A 23,883-nucleotide genomic window follows, 5' to 3' on the forward strand; every position below is an offset into this window, starting at 1 on the left:
AAGGAGACTGAGGCCCTGGTGATGGCTCCATATGTGTACAACTCGCTTGCAAATGAGGTGTCTAAACACAGGGACATGATTTGTTTCATGATTTTCTGACCTATTTTATACATAAAGTGAAGTTGCTCAGTCGTGTCTGACTCTTTGTGATCCCATGGACTGTAGTCTACCAGGCTCCTCCATCCATGGGATTTTCCAGGCAATAGTACTGGAGTGAGTTGCCATTTCCTTCTCCAAGGGATCTTCCTGACCCAGGGATTGAACCCAGGTCTCCCACATTGTAGACAGACACTTTACCATTTGAGCCACCAGGGAAGTCCTATTTTATATATATATATATTTTTTTTTTTTAAATTAGAGTATAATTGTTTTATAATGTTGTGCTGACCTATTTTAAATACAGAAAATTATTTGTCTCAGTTTGCTGCTTTCATAGTTGGGAAAATGACTATATAATTACCTGAATTCAGGGCTCTCAAGAAATAATCAAATATATTGATATTACTCAGAAAAACCTAACTCCCACTTGTTCCTCTATATCTTTGACTTCTCTGCCTGTTTTTAAAGGCCTGTCTCCTATCATCACTCTTACTGTCCAGAAATTCTGGAATTGTGTAGCGCTGATCACCTTTTTAGAAGCACCATCCCAGTTCTTATATTTGTGTACTGTGATACCAGCAGACTTCAGATGTTCCCCTACTTTGTTGACAGGAGTGAAAATGGAGAGAAATCACCAAGGAAGGAAAGAAAAATACTGCCATTAATTTGTAGGAACCAGGCTAGGTAAATTCAAAACTTTCTTCATTAGGAGGAACCAGGAGCTCTGAGAGCTTAATTGACTTGTCTAAGAACATGGCTTCTGACTGATTGAGCGGGGAGGCACACCCAAACCTGTCAGATTTTGAAGCATGGTGCCTTTCTGTGAGTGGCCCCAAGCACCCCTCTTTAAATTCCCCTTACAAGGAGCTGGTCAAGAGATTTGCATCCCATTGAGGGTTAGTGCTAGCACGGGACTATGGACACTTTACTTTGGATGAGCAGATATCCAGAACGTCCTGTCTGCCATCTCTGTCGCTCAACTCTTTTCTTAGCATGATCTTTTGAGGGGAAAACCTCCATCTCCTAAATTTCCTCTGGAAAAGCACAAGTCCCAAAATGTTAAAAATGTGATTGTCATGTGAACAGCCTTCTGTAACTGGGTTTTATGTAACTTTTCAAAAATAAAGTTTTAATTTTATTTTGCAGAAAAGTTGCAAGGAGAGTATGTAGAGTTCTTATATTCTCTTCTCTCAGCTTTTCTGATGTTAATACCTTACATAACCTGATACATTTGTTGAAACCAGGAAACCAGCATTCATACACTTAACTGTTAACTAAACTACAGACTTCATCCAAATTTTACTGGTTTTCCCATACATGTTCTTTATCTGTTCCAAGATCCAATCCAGGATATCACATTGCAGATAGTGTTGGTCTCCTCTGGTCTATGATGTTTCTCAGTCTTTCCTTGTTTTTCATGACCTTAAGAGCTTAGAGAGTTACTGTTTGGGCATTTTGTAAAATGTCTCTTCACCTGAGTTTGTCTGATGTTTTCCTCACAGTTAGATTCGGTTTGAATGCCTTTGGGGAAGAGTACAACAGAGGTGAAGCACCCTTCTTATCTCATTACATCACATCAGGGGTACATGATGTCATCATGACTATTCATTGGTCCTGTTAAACTGGATTGCCCTAAGGTAGTGTCTGCAGGTTTCTCCACTGCCTGCTTACTCTGCTTCCCTTTCCAGACATTCTAGTTTAGAGCTAAGTCTCTACGTCCGGTTCACTCTCAAGGGAAGGGGCATTAAGCCGTGCTTCCTAGAGGGTCTCCCAAATTTTGTCTATCTTACTTATTTCTCCTCCCAAACTTTCATACTTATGGAACCAGAGAAAATAGCTTCTGCTCTCCTATCTTGGAGAAGGCAATGGCAACCCACTCCAGTATTCTTGCCTGGAGAATCCCAGGGACGGGGGAGCCTGGTGGGCTGCCGTCTGTGGGGTCGCACAGAGTCGGCTACAACTTAGCAGCAGCAGCAGCAGCAGCAGCAGCTCCCCTATCTGCCAGGTCCCCTCACTACCATTTACTTTTTCTGCCCCAGCATTGTTGCTGCTGCTTATATTTTTACACTGATCCTTGCTTCACGCAAGCCATGGAGGATGATGTAGTTTGGCACTTCCTTCTCCCTGCAAACACCTGAATTCCAGTAGCCAAGACATGGTACCAACCCAAGAGAACAAGAACTCCACCTCTTCATAAAGTGGTGGGAAAGAAGCTGGAAAGACAATGAATATATGTATATTGATAGTTTTGGTTACACATGCTTATTAATAACATGCTTAATTTGCTCAATTTCTGAATGTTTAGATTCATACAGAGTATTAAGAGAAGAATTAATTTGCTCAGGTGAACAGCTGCTATTGGCTAGTTGCCTTCTAGATGCCTTCTGATGGTGATGTGGGCACAGTTCTGGGAAGCATTGAAAAAGGCTGTGTACAGGAGTACAGAATGGTTGAGTCCCCAGGATATGTCAGATGTAGGAGATGGAGCTGGACTGAGTCTGGTAGCTTGTAGGTGGAAGGCATGTTTTGGATGAAAGTGTCAAACCTGAGTCTTTGAAACCAAAGTCTCTTAGCTGCTGCTTCTTCACGTGGCTTTCATGCCTTGGCTAGCCTCTCTGCCATCATCTCCAGCTCTTCCTCTGCTGAACCCAGCACTGGCTCATCTCTGAGATACTCATGGCTGCCTTTACATATTGGGCTTCCCTGGTAGCTCAGCTGGTAAAGAATCCACCTGCAATGCAGGAGACCTTGGTTTGATTCCTGGGTCGGGAAGGTCCCTGGAGAAGGGATAGGCTACCCGCTCTAGTATTCATGAGCTTCCACTGGTGGCTCAGACGGTGAAGAATTTGGCTGCAATGTGGTGAGACCTGGGTTCGATCCCTGGGTTGGGAAGATCCCCTAGAAGAGGGTATGGCAGCCCACTCCAGTATTCTTGCCTGGAGAATCCCCATGGACAGAGGAGCCTGGCGGGCTGCAGTCCATGAGGTCACAAAGAGCTGGACACGACTGAGCGACTAAGGACATTTAGATTACAATGGTTAGGAGGAATCAGACCTGTTGAAGAATTCTATGGAAGGTGTCCATGACATGGGAGGGAGATCGAGTCAGCCCTTACTCTAGAAAACTGCCAATAGTAAAATTCACTTACTGTAAAATTAACTTATTATAATTAACTTACTGTAGAGTTAATGAAATTTCTGTTCTCTTTTTCTTATTTCTTCTTTAAGTTTGAAATAAAATGAGAAAGTAATGTGAAAAGCAAAATAGAAACCAGAGCTGTTGCTCTCTAAGCAATGCCAAGTGCTTGTTTTGTTAAACTCCAGATGTCAAAACTGAGTTTTCATGTTTTGCATGGAAAGGATCACATTTTTCTAAATTATGATAGGTAATCCAATTCTCTTTGCCAATGTAGACTATGTATCCCCTGATGAAATGAAGTAAAAAAAAAATAGCTGTAATCTTGAAATAATGAGTGTTAAAAAGACTTGAACCTTGTGTTAGTTGCTAGATGTTTTTTAGACAAACATTTTTCTTATTAAAGTTAACTAATTACCTCATTTCTCTATGTGGTTTAGCCTTTCTTAATACCACTCATAATCTGTCAAGAAACCATCTTTTTGTTTCTGGTGATTTTTTTTTCTTTCGAGGCGAGACTGGGCTTTCTGGATACATGTCAGTGGCTACCCTGCTTTGCCCGAGGTTCCACTGCCCAAGACCTGGAGTGCGGCAGGTAGGAGAGAAGGACGGTTGCACCTGCTGCCTGAAAAGTCACCATAGAAGCCTTGCTCTTGGAGAGGCTCATGCCTTATCCCAGCTCTCTGACTGGTGGCAGTTGTGGTCTTCCACTTTGCCTCTCCACAGCTGCAGGCGGACTTCTCAGGTGCCAGGCTCTCAGGTGGATGGGGTGAGATACAACGCGTGCGCCCTGGACGCAGGGGCTGCTCGCTCCTGCGTTCCTGTGCCTGCTACACTGCCGGGCACACGATGAGCACTCTGTGTATCTGACCTAAATGAGCTGAAATCCAGTCCTACAATCCATTATATTTTTAGTGGAACAGCTGAGACCTCGAGAGGGTGGTGGCTCACTTGCAGCTTCATAGAGTGCCCCAGGTACTGCTGGGACGTGGGACAGAACTCTTTTCACTACACCCGTGCTGCCCTCCTAAGAAGCCAGCCTGGCCTTTCCCCTTCTTTCCAATCCAATTCCACTGTCTTCTCATTTCCTTTATAGTTGTTTCTAGCCTGTATCAAATACCATACTGGTTTTTCTGTTCTCTGCACAGCAAGACAAGTTTAGCAGCTTAAAACAGCATACTTTTATTGTGTCATGGTTTCTGTAGATTAGGCTCCCAGCACAGCCCAAGTGGGCCCTCTGTGCAGGCTTCTCAAAAACCACAGGTAAGATGTTGGCTGGGCTGTGTGCCTTCTGGAGCTCAGGGTGCTCTTCCAAGCTCTTGGTTATTGGCAGGATTCAGTTCTTTGCATTTGTAGGATGAGGCCCCATTTTCTTGCCAGCTGTCAGGTGGGGATGTCAAGTCCAAGCATCTAGGGGCCTCCCAGAGTTCCGCAACATGTAACACTCTCATAACATGGCAGCTGGACTCTTCAGGGCCAACAGAAGGGCTCAGTTCCTCCTCTAAGACATGAGCTGATTAAATCAGGTGAATCTCCTTTTTGATTAACTCAAACTTGGCTGATTAGGCCCTTAATTACATCTGCAAAGCCCTCCGTCTTTGCCATGTTATATTGCCTAATCACAGGAGTGACATCCCCTGTTCTTCATAGTCCTACACCTGCTCAAGGATTATTCTGGGTGTGTACACCAAGGGGTGGGAACTTTGGAGGCCAGTTTAGAATTCGGCCTCTCACAAACACATTTGCTTTTGGCTGGTCCCAAGGAAGTTGGGATCTGAACAATAAATGAAGCAGTTTCCCTGTATTTCATGATAAGTGTGCTAGTCTTTTTTTCCCCGTCTTCAAGCCCATCTCCTTTCTCTTAAGATTTTGATGTGAGATATACGCTAAGTCAGGTGTGTGTGGATAATTAATCATAAGGGCAGATGACCTCAGAGATCCTGATTAATAGTAATGGTTTCTGTACCCTATCTCCTATATGTTTTTTTTATTATTTGCCACTTAAGTGAAATATGTTCTGGTTCTCTGATTGTCTTCTTTTCCCAGACTCCCCTAATTCTGTCTTTAATAATAAAATATATTTTAAAGTTCTGAGTTTATTCAGCTTTCATTCTTACACGTTCAAAGTTCTTTTTATGAAAATAGAATTTATCCTGGGTCGTCCCAGTGCACCAGCCCCAGGCAACTGGGAGGGAGGAGGGAGGGGGGTTCGGGATGGGGAACACGTGTATACCTGTGGCAGATTCATGTTGATGTATGGCAAAACCAATACAATATTGTAAAGTAATTAACCTCCAATTAAAATAAATAAATTTATATTAAAGAAAGAAAATAGAATTTCTTTTTTATATGAATAAGCTCACATCTGGCATGGTATAGAATCTGAGAATGTTTTGATTTGGTCTCTCTTGTTGATGTGCATATATGCTAAGTTGCTTCAGTTGTGTCCAACTTATTGTGACCCCATGGACTGTAGCCTATAGGACTGTAGCCCTATGCATGGGATTCTCCAGGCAAGAATACTGGAGTGGGTTGCCATTTCCTACTCCAGGGCATCTTCCCAACCCAGAGATCAGACCCACGTCTCTTATGTCTCCTGCATTGGCAGGAGGGTTCTTTATCACTAGTGCCACCTGGGAAGCCCTTATTCTATGATGTGTTAGTATCTAATGTTAACCCAATATCCTTGAGAAGGAGACTTGGTGTCTGTGATCTTTCAAATGTCTTGTTTCAGGGTTTGTTCCGTGTTCATTCACGTGAATGCAAATACAGAGAGATTTGTAACTTCTGAACTCTTTGCTCCTGGTCAGAGCTGTTCAGTCTATGCTTGAGAACAGATTGCAGAAGGGTAAGACCAAATCCAGATTTTGTGATCTAAGAAATTGCCTTGAGTGTGGTATCACCTTCAGGGAATCTTCAGTATAGCTAGGAGCTGTATACACTTATCTGCACTAAAGCAGAGCACCTTCTGCGACAGCAGTAAGGGACTTCCCTAGCCATGCCCTCTTCTATCCTAGGACTGCTGATGCTGGTGGCAGTAGCTGAATCTCTCATTGGCCTCACTGGAAATGGAGTTCTTGTGGTCTGGAGTTTCGGAGAATGTCTCCAAACGTTCAGGGCGTCCTCGTATAACCTCATTGTCCTGGGCCTGGCGGTCTGTTGGTTGCTTCTACAATGGTTGATTATGGTGGACTCAAGTCTGTTCCTGCTTTTCCAGAGCAGCCATTGGCTTCGCTGGCTCAGTGTCTTCAGGGTTCTGGTAAGCCAGGTCAGCCTGTGGTTTGCGAGTTTTCTCAGTGTCTTCTATTGTAGGAAGATCATGACCTTTGAACACCCTGTCTCTTTGTGGCTGAAGCAGAAGGCCTGTTACCAGAGTTGCTGGTGCTTTCTGGTGTACTTCACGATCCATTTGTTACTTACAGTCAGGGGTAGCTTAGACTTCTCCAGTCCTTCCCAAGGAAACAGCAGCATCTTATTCCCCATTTCAAACTGGCACTATATATGTATATTACAGCTCAATACAGAAAGTATAATGCCTTTCACGATGTTTCCTGTATCCTCTGGGCTGCTGTGTCTCTTTGTATAGACACTACAGGAAAATGAAGGTCCATACAGCCGGCAGAAGAGATGCTCAGGCCAAGGCTCATATCACTGTCCTGAAGTCCTTGGGCTGTTTCCTTGTACTTTACATGGTCTACATCCTGGCCAGCCCCTTCTCCATCAGCTCCAAGACTTTTCCTGCAGATCTCTTCACTGTCTTCATCTCTGAGACACTCATGGCCACCTACCCTTTTCTTCATTCTGTCATACTGATCATGGGGAACCCCAGGATGAAGCAGGCATGTCAGAGAATCCTGTGGAAGACTGTATGTGCTTGAAGAGCCCAGGGCCTGTGAGCTGGAGAGAGGGGTGGTCAGGAGACTGTTTTGAGATAATTTTTTGATAGCTCTCCCAAAGAGGACTGACTTTAAAATTTTTCCTTCTTTAAAAATTTTTTTAAAATTTTATATTGGAGTATAGTTGATTAACAATGTTGTGTTAGTTTCAGGTATACACAGAGTGATTCAGTTATACATATATATGTATCTATTCTCTTTCAAATTCTTTTCCATTTAGGCTATTACACAATATTGAGCAGAATTCCTTGTGCTATACATTAGGTCCTTGCTGGTTATCTGTTTTAAATTTACCAGTGTGTACATGTCAATCCCAAACTCCCAATCTGTCCCTCCCCCAAAGTCTCTCCCCCTGGTAACCATAAATTTGTTCTCTTAAGTCTTTGAGTCTGTGTCCCTTTTGTGAATAAGTTCGTTTGTATCAATTTTTTCTTTTTAGATTCTGCTTACTAGCTCAGCTGGTAAAGAATCCACCTGCAATGCAGGAGACCCCGGTCCAATTCCTGGGTCAGGAAGATCCACTGGAGAAGGGATAGGCTACCCATTCTAGTATTCTTGGGCTTCCGTGGTGGCTCAGCTGGTAAAGAATCTGCCTGCAATGCAGGAGACCTGGGTTTGATCCCTGGGTTGGGAAGATCCCCTGGAGAAGGGAAAGGATGCCCATTCCAGTATTCTGGCCTGGAGAATTCCATGGGTTGTATAGTCCATGGGGTCACAAAGAGTCGGACATGACTGAGTGATTTTCACTTTCACTTTTTATAAGTGGTGTCATATATTTGTCTTTCTCTGTCTGACTTATTCTACCTAGTACAACACTCTTTAGGTCCAACCATGTTGCTGCAAATGTTGTTACCTCATTCTTCTTGAAAAAATGTTTTTTTTGGACTATAGTTGATTTCTAATGTTATGTTAGTGTCAGGTGTATAGCAAAGTGAATCAGTTACACATATTCACATATCCACTCTTTTTGCAGATTCTTTTCCCATATAGCCATAATAGAGTATTGAGTAGATTTCCCTGTGCTATACAGTAGGTTCTTATTATCTATTTTATAGTGTGAATATTTCACTCTTTTTAATGGCTGAGTAAAAACTTTCCTTCTTTAACACTAAATCAACAAATGGGAAATAGAAAATACAGAATAAAAATCAGTAGTATTTCTCTCTTGATAATATGAAGTACATTATTTTCATGTATTATAGAAATCAAGCCTGGGGCTTCATGTTTGGTAAAAGAAGTGTTATGTTCTGTTTATATATAACAAATAATTCATTTCTTTTAAATTTACATATGTAAGTGTGTTTTTCCTAACCTCTAAAGAAATAGAGGTTAGGAACAATTAATATAGTGATCATTAATTTTTATGAAATTTCATCTATCTGTTAATGTTAGTCATTTTAGATAAGTTTAATAAAAGTATCAATGGATTTTCCCATTTCTCTAGTTATCTAACTGAAAAACAAAACAAAATATATTTCTATTTCTGGAAGTTTCTTTGAGCCCTAGACCTGCCTTTTAGGATAAAAGTCAATTGGCTGCCATAATTGGTATTAAGTTCTGATGCCCAGGACCTGGGGGAAGCAAGATGGGAGTGAGGGGCACTTGCTTCTGCTCCCCAAAAGAACACTGCTCCTTTCAGAGGTCAAACCCTATTTCCTTTGGTCATTTAGCCATCCTGACCGTCCACTCTGGCCTCTCTGCAGCCTAAAGGCAGAGTTTTAGTGTGCTGGGTCTTGGAGTTGAATGGAGATCATCTAGCACATCAAATCCATGACAGTAGGAACTGTGCCTGTTTTTGTTTCCTGCTTAGGTTCCTGGAGCCTAGAATATTACCTGGCCTATAATAAACAATTTCTAAATGGTTGATTTGCTGTATGAAGTAGACTTTTAACTCCTTTTATATATTATAGAGAAAATGAGGCCCAGAGAGGGCAATGGGCTGTTCCAGAGTTTCAGAGAGCCAGAACTAACTTTCCTGACTCCTATCCCAGGCTTTCTTTATATCACACTACTTTCCTAAGGAGTTAGCTTTGCATTCTTTGTATATACTTCCTCAGCCTTCTTTTTACGCTTATTTGAACACATTTCCCCTCTGTAATCTAAAGAACAGTACTTGATATACTTACATTTTTTTTCATCTCTTACTAACCATGCTAATCTACTTCCATTAACGTGTTCTAACACATATCTTTTCCTTATCCAAAGCTGTGTGCTGAGGAGTGTGCTAGGCGCATGTGGATGTTGGTCATCTTTCAAGGGAGGCATAGCTCCACTGATGTCACTGTGAGTTGTGTGAGGTCAAGTACCATATTAGTCTTCTGGAAATGATAATAATCATCCTTTTCAAGTAGAGAGATACCTCTCTCTGGCTATATTTTTAGTAGTAGGATAGATTTTCCATTATGCCATGCCTATACAGCTGTCTTTTGTGACCAATTATTGTAATAATGATAATTACCTAACATTTGTATTGGGCTTTATATCAAGTATTCTTATATGTAGTCTATTATCTCATTTAATTTTAATAGCAACTCTATGAAAGTGGTAATTGTTTTCCCATTATGTAGATGACAAAACTCAGGCTGGAGTGATGATTTGCTCAAGATCATCAGCTAATAAAACAGTCCCAGATGTTTGAACCTCAAATCTTATGCTTTTTCCAGTAAACCTTAAGTTCCTCGTGTTCATACTTGTGAGACTTCATGCTGGGATTAGTCTGTGGCATGCTGAGGTTTTTGAGTATTTTTAAACAGGTGAAATAAGCAGCTAATCTTTCAAATTTGGTGTTAGTGGGATGCTTGGGAGCCAAGATCCAAAATCATGACGGACTGAAGTTTCTGTGACTTGCTTTTCTCAGGGACAGAACACTTGCATTTTCCCAGTCATCTTTTGGGATTGAATTTCCTTCCTCTTCTGTGTGTGATTTAGCTCATGATGGATGTGAGGCTACTTTGTGTTTTACCCAAGGAAACAAATCTGGAGGCAAATCTGTGCTCTTGAGTTAAATCTTGTGTAATTAAATCTTTTATAGTTTGCATTCTCAGAGCTGCAGCTGGGTCCGTGTGCATGTGTGTGTGTGTGTGTGTGTGGGTTCAGCTAACCTTCCTTTCTCTTATGGACTGAGATCTCTGATGGTGCAGCCTAGAGGGGAACTAGGAAGAGATGTGAGCAGTACAGAAAGGTAGAAAATGTACAGCAGCATTTTCCCATTCCATGCCCTGACGTTAGTCCCAGATGTAGTCACATTTTACCTTTTGTCTTCATTCTTCTGGTGATGACTTTCACAACACTAAATATTCTGCCTCTCTTACTTGGTTTGTTAACTTTGAACTGTAACTTTTGAATCCCATTCATCAAAGTTTGGGGATTGTCTCACTTAACCTCAAATTTATTCCCCTCTCCAATATTTGATTATTTTTATTTACTTGTCATTCTTCTGGTCACTAATTTTTATAACTTTAAATAATATATTTTTTACTTTGCTTTTTAAAATCATAACTTATGACAGTAGCTACAGAATCTGAACTATGTAGAAGGAATAAATTAGTTCTTTAACTCTCCTGTACTCTCCCCATATCCCAACTCATGTGTCCAACTTGATATGACTGAAGAATAAATTTAATTTATTGGAAGGGAATTGGCTATCTCTTGGAACCAAAGGGAAGTCTGGAGAATCAGTAACAGAAAGAGAATCAAGGGGGTTGAAACAACTGAGAACACAACCAAATCATTCTTGAGGGACTGATGCTGGCACCACCATTCACATTTCAACTGGCAGCATGTGTCTTTGATATGGCCACTGCCTCTGTAAACATGTCCCTTTGAATTATAGAACCAAGGTCTAAAATCCTGGCTTAAGAGCCTCTGCTTGGTTGATTCTACGTCATACCTGCCATAGATGACAGGTCTTGTGGCGAGGAAAAATCTGATTGCACTTTGGTTTCTGAAACATGTATTTTTAGATTAGATGACATATTCAACAGTGACATTAAGCATCAGAATCGATACAGCTGATGTGAATTAATGAACTGGAAGGTGAGCTCAAAGAACGCTCTGAGAAGGTATCAGGAAACAGTAAAAATATGGAAATAGGAGAAACAGACCAAAGAAATTAAGCATATAGATTGAAGACAAAATGAACTGTTGGAGACAACTTACTTTCAATCAAAGAGAAAACATTAGCAATGTATGAGCATTTTAAGAACAAAGCTGAAAATTTTGCTGAGGTTCTTTCCTTTAGTGGGAGCTAGTGGAGTAGCTTCAAAACTTCAACATTCTACCTTAAATACAGTTACCATATAAGCCAGCAATTCCTCTCATAGGTATATAGCCAAGAGAAATGAGAATATATGTCCACACAAAAACTTACCAATGAATGTTTACAGCAACACTGTTCATACTAGTCAAGAAGTGGAAACAACCCAAATGTCTGTTGCCTGATGAATGCATAAACAAAGTGTGATGTGTGTGTGTGCACGTGCACACACATAGGCATATAATAGAATATTATTCAGCTGTAAGAAGGAAAGAAGTACTGATACATGGCACAGCGCAGATGGACCTGGAAACATGCTAACTGAAAGAAGCCTCTCAGAAAGACTTCATGATTTATGATTCCCTTTATATGAAAGGTTCAGAATAGGCAGATCTGCAGAACAGAAAGTAAATTAGTAGTTTCCAGGTGCTGGGACTATAGGTATTGGGTAGTGACTTTATGGATATATATGGTTTCTGTCAGGGTCATGAAAATGTTCTAGAATTAGATAGTGCAGTAATTTTTGCTTAAGTCTGTGACTATATGAAAAAAAACCCACTGATTAATATGCTTAACAACACATTAAAGAAATAAAAACTTTAAATATTAGAAAATAATAAAACTATCATTATTTTAAGCAGATATGGTTGTCTACATAGAAAATCCAAACAATTAAAAAATTTTAGGAAATAAGTTAATTTAGAAAGGTAACCATATATAAGGTCAATATCTAAGAGTTAATGTGTTTTCTATATTAGCAGTATGAAGCAATCAGTAAACATGAGTTTTTAGAAGACCATTTTTTTGTAGCCTCTAGTGTTCTGTAAAATTCTGGGAAAGATTTAGATAGTACATGCTTCATGGTAAAAGTTAGTTTCAAGTTCTCAGTCTTGGCAGCATATGAGAATCACTTTGGCAGATTAAAAGATATCACAAATACCCAAGTCTTGCCCAAGAGCAATTCTATTAGAGTCTCTGAGATAGGACTCAGGCATGATGTCTTTTAAGTGTGCAAAAGAGGTTAAGAAGAGTAGAGTATTAATCTCATTGTAGTTTTCTTAGCATAGTATCATTAAGATGAACTTATCCTGAATTTAAGGTAAAAGATAACTTTGAAAATCAGGTATCAACAGTTCAGGCTTTCTTTCTTTTAATAAGGTTTTGTAACTCAGCACTGGATATCTCTGAGGAACTGGTAGAAGAGTTGGGGGACTATCTGATGGCAGCATCTTTCACTCCCAGGCCCCTAGCTTTGTAAATTGGTTTTGGCTTTCCCAGTATCTCCAGAGGAATGGTAGCCAATTCAACCCTTACTCCTGAGATTCCTGTCCTGGATGTTCCCTAGATGGATCTCTTATTCTCTTCCCTTCTTCTGCCCATTTGTCAGCATCAGTGCCTGCCGGGTACGTTCAAGACTCAGGAGCCACATTCTGTCACACTTTACTGTCACAACTTGTCATAAACATATTCCTCATCCTCACTTCCTCACTCCTGATTGTCGCATTTTGACTCTTCTGTGTTAATCATGATTTCTCTAGGAGGGCAGACACTGCCTTTCCCAACCACCTTTCAACTCTTATTTTCTGCATTTCCAAGAAGATTTCATAGAACCTACTCCAGTTTTGGGGATCCTTGTTGAGTAATTCTCAATGTATGTTCTCTTTAAAATGTTACCTCAGTACTCCCCAGTTTTACTCTAGTTTTTTTTCATAGTACTTACCTGACATAATACATTTTAAAATTTACCTGTGTCTCTAAACTAGAATGTATACTCTGCTGCTGCTGCTGCTAAGTCGCTTCAGTCATGTCCGACTCTGTGCGACCCCATAGATGGCAGCCCACCAGGCTCCCCCGTCCCTGGGATTCTCCAGGCAAGAACACTGGAGTGGGTTGCCATTTCCTTCTCCAATGCATGAAAGTGAAAAGTGAAAGGGAAGTCGCTCAGTCGTGTCCAACTCTAGCGACCCCATGGACTGCAGCCTACCAGGCTCCTCCATCCATGGGATTTTCTAGGCAAGAGTACTGGAGTGGGGTGCCATTGCCTTCTCCGGAATGTATGCTCTATGAGGACAGAAATCTTTGATTTTCTCCTATGTCTTCAGTGTTTAGAACAGTAGATATTATTGAATGACCACACATATTATTGTGTATGATTGTACTGCCTTTTAAAAAATGAGCCACACTCTGTGGCCCCCCACCCTACCAGTGTTTTGCTCTCTATGGTGTTACAGTGAACATCCTTGTAAGACTCTAAAGGTAGACATCAGAGAATATGCATATGCATAGTTCTAAGGTTTATCATATGCATTGCCAAATTCTTGTGGAAGATGAACATGCACCAGAAGTGGGGTCCTAATTTTAGATAGGGTAGTCAGACAAGACTTTACTAAGAAGATATTCATTATTATTTAGACAAATGTTTATTTAATTTACTTATTTGACTGCACTGGGTCTTAGTTGTAGCATGTGAGATCTAGTTCCCTGACCAGGGATTGAACTCAGGGCCCCTGTATTGGGGGCATGGAGTCTTAGCCACTGAACCACCAGGGAAATCCCTGTATGCTTTTAAAAAATGTATTTATTTATTTACTTTTGACTGCTCTGGCTCTTAGTTGCTGTGTAGGGGCTTTTTCTAGATGCGATGAGAAGGGGCTGCTCTATTACAGTGTGCAGGCTTCTCATTGCGGTGGCTTCTCTTGTTGCAGAGCACAGCCTCTGGGGTGGACAGGCTTCAGTAGATGTAGCACGCAGGCTCCATAGTTGGAGCTCTTGGACTGTATAACGCAGGCTCAATAGTTGTGGTGCATGGGCTTAGTTGCTCCAAGGCATGCGGAATCTTCCCAGACCACAGAGCAAACCCATGTCCCCTATGTTGGCAGGCAGATTCTTATCTACTGTGCCACCAGGGAAGTCCAGAAAATATTTAAACAAAGATTTTAGGGAGTGAGGGAAGTAGCCATTCAGGAATCTGGGAAAAGTGTGAAAGTTTTGAGTAAAAAAGTGTCTAATGTGTTCAAGGGAGAGCAGGGAGGCTAGTGTGGCTGGAGTAGGTGTGGGTGATGAGGTCAAAGGGGCGGAGGGGGGGGGCCCATGGTTTTAGGGCCTTTATAGTCCAGTGTACACATTTTTTGTTTATTCTGACTGAGGGGACCATTGGAGAGTTTTTAGCAGAGACAAGTGACAGAGCTTGACTTATGTTTTAAAAGAAGTTGTATTGAGAATAGGTTGAATTTAGTAAGGCAAAAATGGGAGATACTGCAATACTCCAGGTTTACCAGAGTGGTAGCAGTGGAGGCAGAGAGAAGTAGTAAGATCAGATAGACAGAGTGCCTGATGAACTATGGATGGAGGTTCGTGACACTGTACAGGGATCAAGACCATCCCCAAGGAAAAGAAATTCAAAAAAGCAAAATGGCTGTCTGAGGAGGCCTTACAAATAGTTGTGAAAGGAAGAGAAGCCAAAGCAAAGGAGAAAAGGAAAGATATACCCATTTGAATGCAGAGTTCCAAAGAATAGCAAGGAGAGATAAGAAAGCCTTTCCTTAGTGATCAGTGCAAAGAAATAGAGGAAAACAATAGAATGGGAAAGACTAGAGAACTCTTCAAGAAAATCAGAGATACCAAGGGAACATTTCATGCAAAGATGGGCTCAATAAAGGACAGAAATGGTATGGACCTAACAAGCAGAAGATATTAAGAAGAGGTGGCAAGAATACACAGAACTATACAAAAAAGATCTTCACGACCCAGATAATCACGATGGTGTGATCACTCAGTGCCAGACATCCTGGAATGTGAAGTCAAGTGGGCCTTAGGAAGCATCACTATGAACAAAGCTAGTGGAGGTGATGGAATTCCAGTGGAGTTATTTCAAATCCTGAAAGATGATGCTGTGAAAGTGCTGCACGCAATATGTCAGCAAATTTAGAAAACTCAGCAGTGGCTAGAGGACTGGAAAAGGTCAGTTTTCATTCCAATCCCAAAGAAAGGCAATGCCAAAGAATGCTCAAACTACTGCACAATTGCACTTATCTCACATGCTAGTAAGCTGCTGCTGCTGCTGCTGCTAAGTCGCTTCAGTCATGTCCGACTCTGTGTGACCCCATAGACAGCAGCCCACCAGGCTCCCCCGTCCCTGGGATTCTCCAGGCAAGAACACTGGAGTGGGTTGCCATTTCTTTCTCCAATGCATAAAAGTGAAAAGTGAAAGTGAAGTTGCTCAGTCGTATCCGACTTTAGTGACCCCATGGACTGCAGCTTCTTAGGCTCCTCCGTCCACGGGATTTTCCAGGCAAAAGTACTGGAGTGGGGTGCCATTGCCTTCTCTGACACACTAGTAAAGTAATGCTCAAAATTCTCCAAGCCAGGCTTCAGCAATACGTGATCCCGTGAACTTCCAGATGTTCAAGCTGGTTTTAGAAAAGGCAGAGGAACCAGAGATCAAATTGCCAACATCCACTGGATCATCAAAAAAGCAAGAGAGTTCCAGAAAAACATCTATTTCTGCTTTATTGACTATGCCAAAGCCTTTGACTGTGTGGATCACAATAAACTGTGGAAAATTCTGAAAGAGATGGGAATACCAGAAAACCTGACCTGCCTCTTGAGGCCTTACAAATAGCTGTGAAAAGAAGAGAAGCAAAAAGCAAAGGAGAGAGGTAGCAGGGAACAGAAGCCAGTATCTGTTGTAATGCTATGGACTTGCCTATAATTTCAAGGCTAAGAATCCGGCGTTTTGGGGTTCCATTTCAGGCTCTGATAAACTACCACCTATAGATAATGTTAAGTAACTTCTCTTTGTCTCAGTTTTCCCATTTGTAAAGTGGGAAGAAAAGACAACTTCGAGGGTTGGTTATAAGCTTTAAATGAGATAATAGGTATAACCCTATTATCTTATTTCACGTTTCGTTCTTGGTTCTTCAGCTCATTATGGGATATGTGCAGAGATACAAATGAGAAAACACAAGATACTGGTGTGGTAAATCCAAATATTTCTATTTGGACATTTTATTTTGAACCTGGGGTAAGTTGTTCGTGGTTGGTATTGTCCATGGTGGAGCTTCTGGGACACTTAGGGAGAAACACGTCTCATTTGTCTTTAGTGGTGCTCTCAATCCAGCTGACGTATTTCTGAACGTTGGTGTAGATGCCCACATCCCCTCCCATGAAGTGTCCGACCTCGATCCCCTGCAGCTTGTTTTTGCAGATGACAGTAGCAACGGCCAGCTCCTAGAAGGTATCATCGCACAGAGAGAGGGAGGCAGACAGATGTGGTCAAATCTCCTTATAGGCACTCTCTAGTCCCCGTGTGGACGCACCCTGCCTGGAGGTAGCATGCTGCATCAAGATAAGAGTCCGCAGACTGGAAGCTTGATTCATTCATCTAACTTTGTCATAACTAGCCTTGTGTGACATTGAGAAAGTCAGAGAAAAGCCTTTCTAGAACTCACATTTAAAATGAGTCAAACTCCATTTACTTGAACTGATGAAGCCTATTTCAATTTGTGAAGTATTTGAATTATTTTTTTTAAGCGCTACCCATTTTCAGTTGCAGCTATGAGAAAAAAAAAACCAATTATTAACTCTAGGTGTTGCTTGATGCCCCTTAATGAATACAGACGTCTCTAATGAGGGCTCTTTACTGAAGATAATGGGAGGCTTTGCTGCAGCCTTACCAAATTCTCAAAAATTTGTGAAGTTGTCGGCTTTCTATTTTTTAAATACCGTGATTAAATAGTTAACTAGACATATCCAAATGAATGAAAATTGGATAGAGAGAAAAGATTACCCCAAAAATTCGACTGAACACTTTTAGAAATTTAACACATATGGAGTTTCTGTGGCTTTTTCCTTGTTCGGTTTCCTGGCAGGCTGTGTCGGACATCACGGGGGCCTCCAGGTTCTGCCTTAAATCAGGGTGTCTGCCTGAGGGAAGACAGGGATAAAAGAAACCTTCCTGTTCACAAATGTCATTTAGCTCTCCAATCCCCAGCTTCTGTTTCAACTGATGTTTTGTGTCTGTCTGAACAATACTTGAGCCACCTGATGTGAAGAGCTGACTCATTTGAAAAGACCCTGATGCTGGGAAAGATTGAGGGCAGGAGGAGAAGGGGATGACAGCGGATGAGATGGTTGGATGGCATCACCAACTCAATGGACATGGGTTTGAGCAAGCTCCGGGAGATGGTGATGGACAGGGAGGCCTGGCATGTAGCAGTCCATGGGGTCGCAAAGAGTCAAACATGACTGAGTGACTGAACTGAACTGAACAAAATAATGAGGAAGAAAGAAGACATGATTTTGTACATGGTTATGAGGGTTAATCTTGAAGATTTTGAAATGGCCTTTATGTCTCTTTAAAAAGCAGCATTTTCTTTCTACTCTGTGTCTGTTCTTGGAGGAATAAGAGGTGACCTGACTCAAGTTCTCAGGTGTCCTCAACAAGAGAAGTGAGCCAGTACGGGAAAGCGGAGCCTTTTTAATGTGAACTGTGCCTCTGACAATCAGGAGGCGTGGCCTCTGTGCTGAGTCAGGTGGCCTGGTAGCTCCATCTGCCAAAGCTCTGAAGAAGCAGTGGAGCTTTAGACAGCCTGGGAAAGGAGGAGTCTGGACTTTTGAGAGGGTCTCTTTTTGCCAGACCCCTCAGACAGTACTTCCCCCTTGGTCTCCACCCCACCCTCCTCCGCTCTCAGTTACACAGACATGGGGCTCCTCCCCGGCCTGTCTCATCAGATATAACTCATGACCTGATGTTCGGGGGCAGGTGCACTCACCATTGTTGTTTTGGCTCCAGTCCAAACCGGAAAGCATGCAGATGGTGCCTGGCTTGACGGTGCTGGTGGCGAGGGCAATGGGCTGGACTTTTTCGTTGAGGATGGCGGGCTTAGCCAGCCTAATGAGCATGAGGTCATCTTGGGGCGCAGTATGACTATGGTTCCAGTAGCGAATAATCTGGATAGGGTTAATTGTCTGCTCTGTCCCATCTCTGATTCTGATCCTGAGATTTCCCAGCATCACCTTCAGATTTCTGGAGGGACAAGGGGTTGGAAGTCACCATCATAGTTACTGTTGGTATCATCATCAAAGCTGATGTTACAGTGGGCCAGGCGCTTTGCCAAGAGCTTTGTCTGAATCCTGGATTCCCCCATTTACTACTCACAACAAAGCAGGGATTCAAAACAGAATCCCCGTGTTACAGATGAAGGAATGGAGGCACATGAGAGTATTCACCCATGATCACACAGTTAAGTGGTGGAGCCTTTCACTTCTCTGTTTTCATGTAGTGGGAGAGAAAAGAATGCATGGTCTAGAAATATTATTTCCCCTCCTTTCTGGCTCCAGCCTATCTGGGCATTTCCATTCTGGTGTCGGGAAGAGAATGAGGTGACTTGAGTGTTGGACAGCTCCTGTTTGCTTTATCAAATCTCCTCACAACTCTATTTCATCCATCTCTGTACTTTGGAAGGTGAAATAGGTGGATTAAGTCCATGTGCTTTCTTGTCCTTTGGCATTTGATTGGTATTTGGCTGATAAGAAGCACCAGAAAGGAACATGAAGGAGAAGGGAGAGGTTGGCAAGTTTATCCTGCCACCTGCCGTGCCCCGTTGGGTTGCTGCAGGGTTGTGGCTGTCGACCGTCTCCTGATCAAAGGTTAGGACCGCTATCAGGCTGTCTCTGTACACAGTGCTGTCTCTTTCTCTCTCACTGACTCTTTTCCTCTCCCCGCTTAAAATCATTCTCCCCCTGCCCCTTTAGGTCTGGGAGTAGTAAGTGCATCTTTCTAATACTGAACCCCAGAGGAATTGAACTGTTGTCTATGTTTTCCCTGTAACTAGACCATACCTTTGTCATTAGTTCTTTTTTATCAATTCTTCTCAATTTAATAAAATCTGAGTGCACCATCAGTTGTCTGCTGGTTCCTTAACTGACAAAACTCATATTGCCAGTAAAAAAACCTTGGAAAGACTTATGGGAGACTGAGGAGGCCCCCCAGCAGCCCTGTTGACGTGCAGGGCTGGATGGCTGTGTTGTGGGGGGCTGCTGTGTGCAGCGTAGGATATTAAGCAGCATCCTTGCCCTGGCGTTCACCAGGCAGATGCCGTTAACACAGCCCTCCCCGCAGCCCTCACTCTATTGTGACAACCAAGAATGTCTTCCTTTGCCACATGTACCCTGGGGGGAACGTTGCCCCTGTTTGAGAATCACCAATGCAGAGTGAGTAGAGTGGATGAGGATGGTCAACACTCACGGTAAGTAGCAGTGAGCAGGGGCCAGCACCCAGTTGCTTTTGATGAGGACGCCCACACAGGGGTTGAAGTGAGACTTGAGGTAGACCAAATAGGGGGAAGGATCATCTTTCTGCACAGATGAGTGAGCGGAGAAAAATGTCCCTGAGGAATAGATATGAGAAGTTCTTAGAAGTTCTTAGAACAGTCAACAGCTTCTTAGCTGAATGGAAATATGGACAATTTTAAAGTAGTAATCAGTTGGGCAGGAAATGTGAAGGTACTTGACATTAAAAAATCAAAATGTACATGAAAATGACATACCATTTTATCTAATAGTTTTAATAATCATTTTTGTCCAATGTTAACAATATTCAGCCTAAGAAAGTAAAATGAGAAAGACTCTCATTTACTACTTATAGGAATGGGAATTGATTCTGTCTGCTTCAAAAGCAATTTAAAAATGAGCATCAAGAATTGTAAATGGTTTGTCACCTTTGACCTAATAATTACAACCCCAAGAATTCTTGATTCTAAAGAAATAATCAGATGTAGATCAAGATTATTAGTAAATGTGCTCATTTTAACACTATTTATAATAGGTAATTCTTGGGCTTCCCTTGTGGCTCAGCTGGTAAAGAATCTGCTTGCAATGTGGGAGACTGGGTTTGATCCCTGGGTCGGGAAGATCCCCTGGAGAAGGAAATGGCAATCCACTCCAGTGTTCTTGCCTGGAGAATCCCATGGATGGAGGAGCCTGGTAGGCTACAGGGTTGCAAAGAGTCGGACACGACTGAGGTACTTCACTTTCTTTCTTTCTTATAATAGGTAAATGTTTGAAATACGAATGTCCAATACAGTAATCTTGGATATTGAAATACAAAGGAGTGTGAACAAATGGAACAGCATATATATTAAAACTGCATTTATAAAGAATATTAAACAGCAAAGGAATACTAATAACCTTTCAGTTAAAAAATAATAAAAATGTGCATTTAATCTAGTAATCCAATTATCTAAGAACAAGTAAAGAAACAAAAATAAGCCATTAAAATAAATAAAATAAAGCCTGGGAATAAATTCAAAAAGTGCATTAGCATGTGTTGACTGAGGTGGGACTATGAAAGCTGTTTATTTTTTATACTTTTTAATATTTCTCAATTTTCTAGTATGACTGTGCACTGCTTTTATAAATGAATTTTTTAAAGAAGAGAGAAGAAAGAGGAGGAAGGCTGATTCTAATATCAGAAATATTGTTTTTGTTTCAGCTGCCCTTGGTTCTTATGTGAATCCTTTCCAAGCCCAGGCCTGTACCTCGCCACACCCTTTTCTGTGGACTCACACTGTTAGAAACCCCAAGGAAAAAAGGGTGGGGTATTAATAAGGACAAGAGCCATTGCACCCTTGTCCTAAATCTTCACAATGACTCTATAATGTAGGTAGGAATATCCCCATTTTGACTGTAGAAACTGAAGCCCAGATAGATTAATTAACTTGTCCAAGGTCACACAGCTAATTTGTGATGCAACAACCTAGGTAGTCAGGGTGTGGTGGGAAAGGCCACTCTGGTGAATTCAGAAGAGCTTCACATAGTCAGGGAGTACAGATGGAGGGTCCTTGCATTTGATCTTTTGTTCCCATCTTCTCCATTCCCCGCATTCTGAGTCTCTAAGCTTTTGCAACAGGGAGGCATCAGTTCAGTTCAGTTCAGTTCAGTCGCTCAGTTGTGTCCGACTCTTTGCGACCCCATGAATCGCAGCACGCCAGGCCTCCCTGTCCATCACCAACTCCTGGAGTTCACTCAGACTCACGTCCATCGAGTCAGTGATGCCATCCAGCCATCTCATCCTCTGTCGTCCCCTTCTCCTCCTGCCCTGAGTCCCTCCCAGCATATCAGTCATCAAAATGAGTTCTCTGTCCTTGTGACTACACTGAGACTTGCCCCTGTGTGATGAAGCCTGTATTTTGGAATAACCAAGGTGGAACACTCACTGTTGAGTGTTGAGTGTGGAACTCTCCAAGTGTGGAACAAGAAGCCCAAGCTTAGCACTGGGCTTCTCAGCCTGTCCAGAGAGCCTTTGGCTAGAGTCTGAGGGGGGATCCCCAGTGCTGCTCCTGACAGTTTCTCTTGACTTTTGTGCCATCCCCACATCCTGCATCTGCCCTCCTCCGTTCTGTATTAACCTGTGCCTTATACGACAGAGTAGAAAGTCCTGGATACATACCAGCAAGGACAGTCAAGCAGAAGGTAAACTTCATAGTCTTCCCTTGTGAGGTGCAGAAGATCAACAGAGTATGGAGCTCTCAGTTCAGTAGTTTCTCTGGAACACCTAGTAGAACCAGTGGGTATGATTAGGCAGGAGGGTTGAAAAGCAGCTCTGGGCATGAACAGTACAGGGGAAGAGGGCTCCAATAGGCAGATGGAGGCCCTTCTGTTCCACGGAAGGTGGGGGACTATGCCTCTCATGGAGAGACAAGGAAGCTTCGTGACTGGACTTCAGGACCCAAGTCCCTCAGTTTACTGTCCCTAAAAGCCCATCTGCCTAAAAGCAGTTCAGCTGTCTGTGGGAAAGGGAACTCCAGGCTTAGGACTTATGTCCCCTTGGAGTTTTTCAGGCCAGGGCTGTGGGGGACAGTATTCTGCACCTTAGTTCAGGAAGACAGTGTGCCCAGATTTTCTCTGAGCCTCATCACAGCTACTTATACTTTTCTTTAGCCCCTCCCCTTTTTATTACATTGGCTTCACCTTTCCCTGGGTTCACTATTTCATCACTCCGCCGTCATAGCTGCCTGGAGAATCCCAGGGACGGGGGAGCCTGGTGGGCTGCCGTCCATGGGGTCACACAGAGTTGGACACGACTGAAGTAACTTAGCAACAGCAGCTGTCATAGCTTGGCCTGGTTGTTGTGATCAGCAGGTCTGAGCTAAGCAAATGGGGAAATGTAAAGCATTCATTGAGCAGTCATTTTGACAGTCAGGGAATGATTTATAGTCTAGATTACATTAGATCTAGGATCTACTGAATGGTTGGCAGGACTTCTAAGTGCTTCTTACCTAATGAAAAGATTGGTCAGCCAATAATAGACTGCCGTGTCATCCTTGGATAATTGGGAACACAAAGAGCCTGGTTGCTAATAGCCAACATTTTGTGAGCATTTACTGCATCCCAGCCACTGAGCGAAGTTCTTTACAGACATTGTTAGTGGTGATTTTATATCAGGTTTTATATCAAAAGCTGAGATACAAACTTAAGTAAGCTTTGTATCATTCTTACCCGTGAAGGTTTCCTAAACTCATAGTCTCATTCCAGTGTCACAACAACCCTGGAAAGATGAGTCAGGGCTGGTATCATTCTTTCTTTTCTCCTGATCTGTAGTGACAGGACTGAAACAAAGAATTAAAATGATTTTCTCAGAATCACACATGACTGGAAAGACTAGAAATACAGTATCTATATTTTATTACTGGATACCCACCACTTTTTAGCCACATCCTCCAGGCTTCAGCTCATCAGCCAGCATTCATGAATCCTGGAAAATTATACAGTCCCTCACACAAATTTCCTGAAGTGTGGAATGAAAAGTTAACATGGGAACTTCTCTCGTGGTCCAGTGGTTAAGAATCTGCCTGCCAGCGCAGGGGAGACAGGGTCAATCCCTGTTCTGGGAAGATCCCACATGCCTTGGTGCAGCAGAGCCCCTGCACCACAACTACTGAGCCTGAGCTCTAGAGCCTGCAAGCCGCAACTACGGAAGCCTGTGTGCCTGGAGCCTGTGCTCCGCAACAAGAGAAACCACTTCAGTTAGAAGCCCGGACACCACAAGGAAGAGTATCCCCTGCTTGCCACAACTGGAGATAGTCTGCGCGTTGCAATGAAGACCCTGCGCCACCAAAAACAAATACGTTTTAAAAAGTTAACATGGCACATACTTTCCTAAACCTCACAATGAACACAGAGCCACACTGGGATTAGGGCTCGTTTATGAAATACACTTGAGATTCCTGGACAGGATGGAGTTGTGGAAGGTTTTCTGTGGTGGGGGTTCAGTTCAGTTCAGTCGCTCAGTCCTGTCCGAGTCTTTGCAACCCCATGAATTGCAGCACGCCAGGCCTCCCTGTCCATCACCAACTCCCGAAGTTTACCCAAACTCATGTCCATTGAGTCGGTGATGCCATCCAGCCATCTCATCCTCTGTCGTCCCCTTCTCCTCCTGCCCCAATCCCTCCCAGCATCAGGGTCTTTTTCAGTGAGTCAGCTCTTCACATGAGGTGC

The 23,883-nt window shown here is 42.5% G+C and overlaps 2 protein-coding genes across 2 annotated transcripts; one reads left to right on the plus strand and one right to left on the minus strand.

Moving 5' to 3' along the window:
• Positions 1 to 6,232: 6,232 nt before the first annotated feature.
• Positions 6,233 to 7,130, plus strand: LOC104999457 (taste receptor type 2 member 5). Its single transcript, XM_010855028.1, is given in 2 exon segments — positions 6,233 to 6,804; positions 6,806 to 7,130. Coding segments are annotated over 2 exon segments (897 nt in total).
• A 9,226-nt stretch (positions 7,131 to 16,356) lies between these two features.
• PRSS37 (protease, serine, 37) lies at positions 16,357 to 22,289 on the minus strand. The gene is made up of 6 exons (XM_010854970.1): positions 22,257 to 22,289; positions 21,836 to 21,940; positions 19,634 to 19,775; positions 18,159 to 18,412; positions 17,174 to 17,310; positions 16,357 to 16,614 (listed from the first exon to the last, which is right to left on the minus strand). The coding sequence occupies exons 2-6, from the start codon at positions 21,867 to 21,869 to the stop codon at positions 16,474 to 16,476; spliced, it is 708 nt and encodes a 235-aa protein (XP_010853272.1). The 5' UTR covers positions 21,870 to 21,940; positions 22,257 to 22,289; the 3' UTR covers positions 16,357 to 16,473.
• Positions 22,290 to 23,883: the final 1,594 nt, after the last annotated feature.

The sequence above is a fragment of the Bison bison genome, unplaced genomic scaffold (assembly GCF_000754665.1).
Source record: "Bison bison bison isolate TAMUID 2011002044 unplaced genomic scaffold, Bison_UMD1.0 scf7180017864352, whole genome shotgun sequence".
NCBI lineage: Eukaryota > Metazoa > Chordata > Mammalia > Artiodactyla > Bovidae > Bison > Bison bison.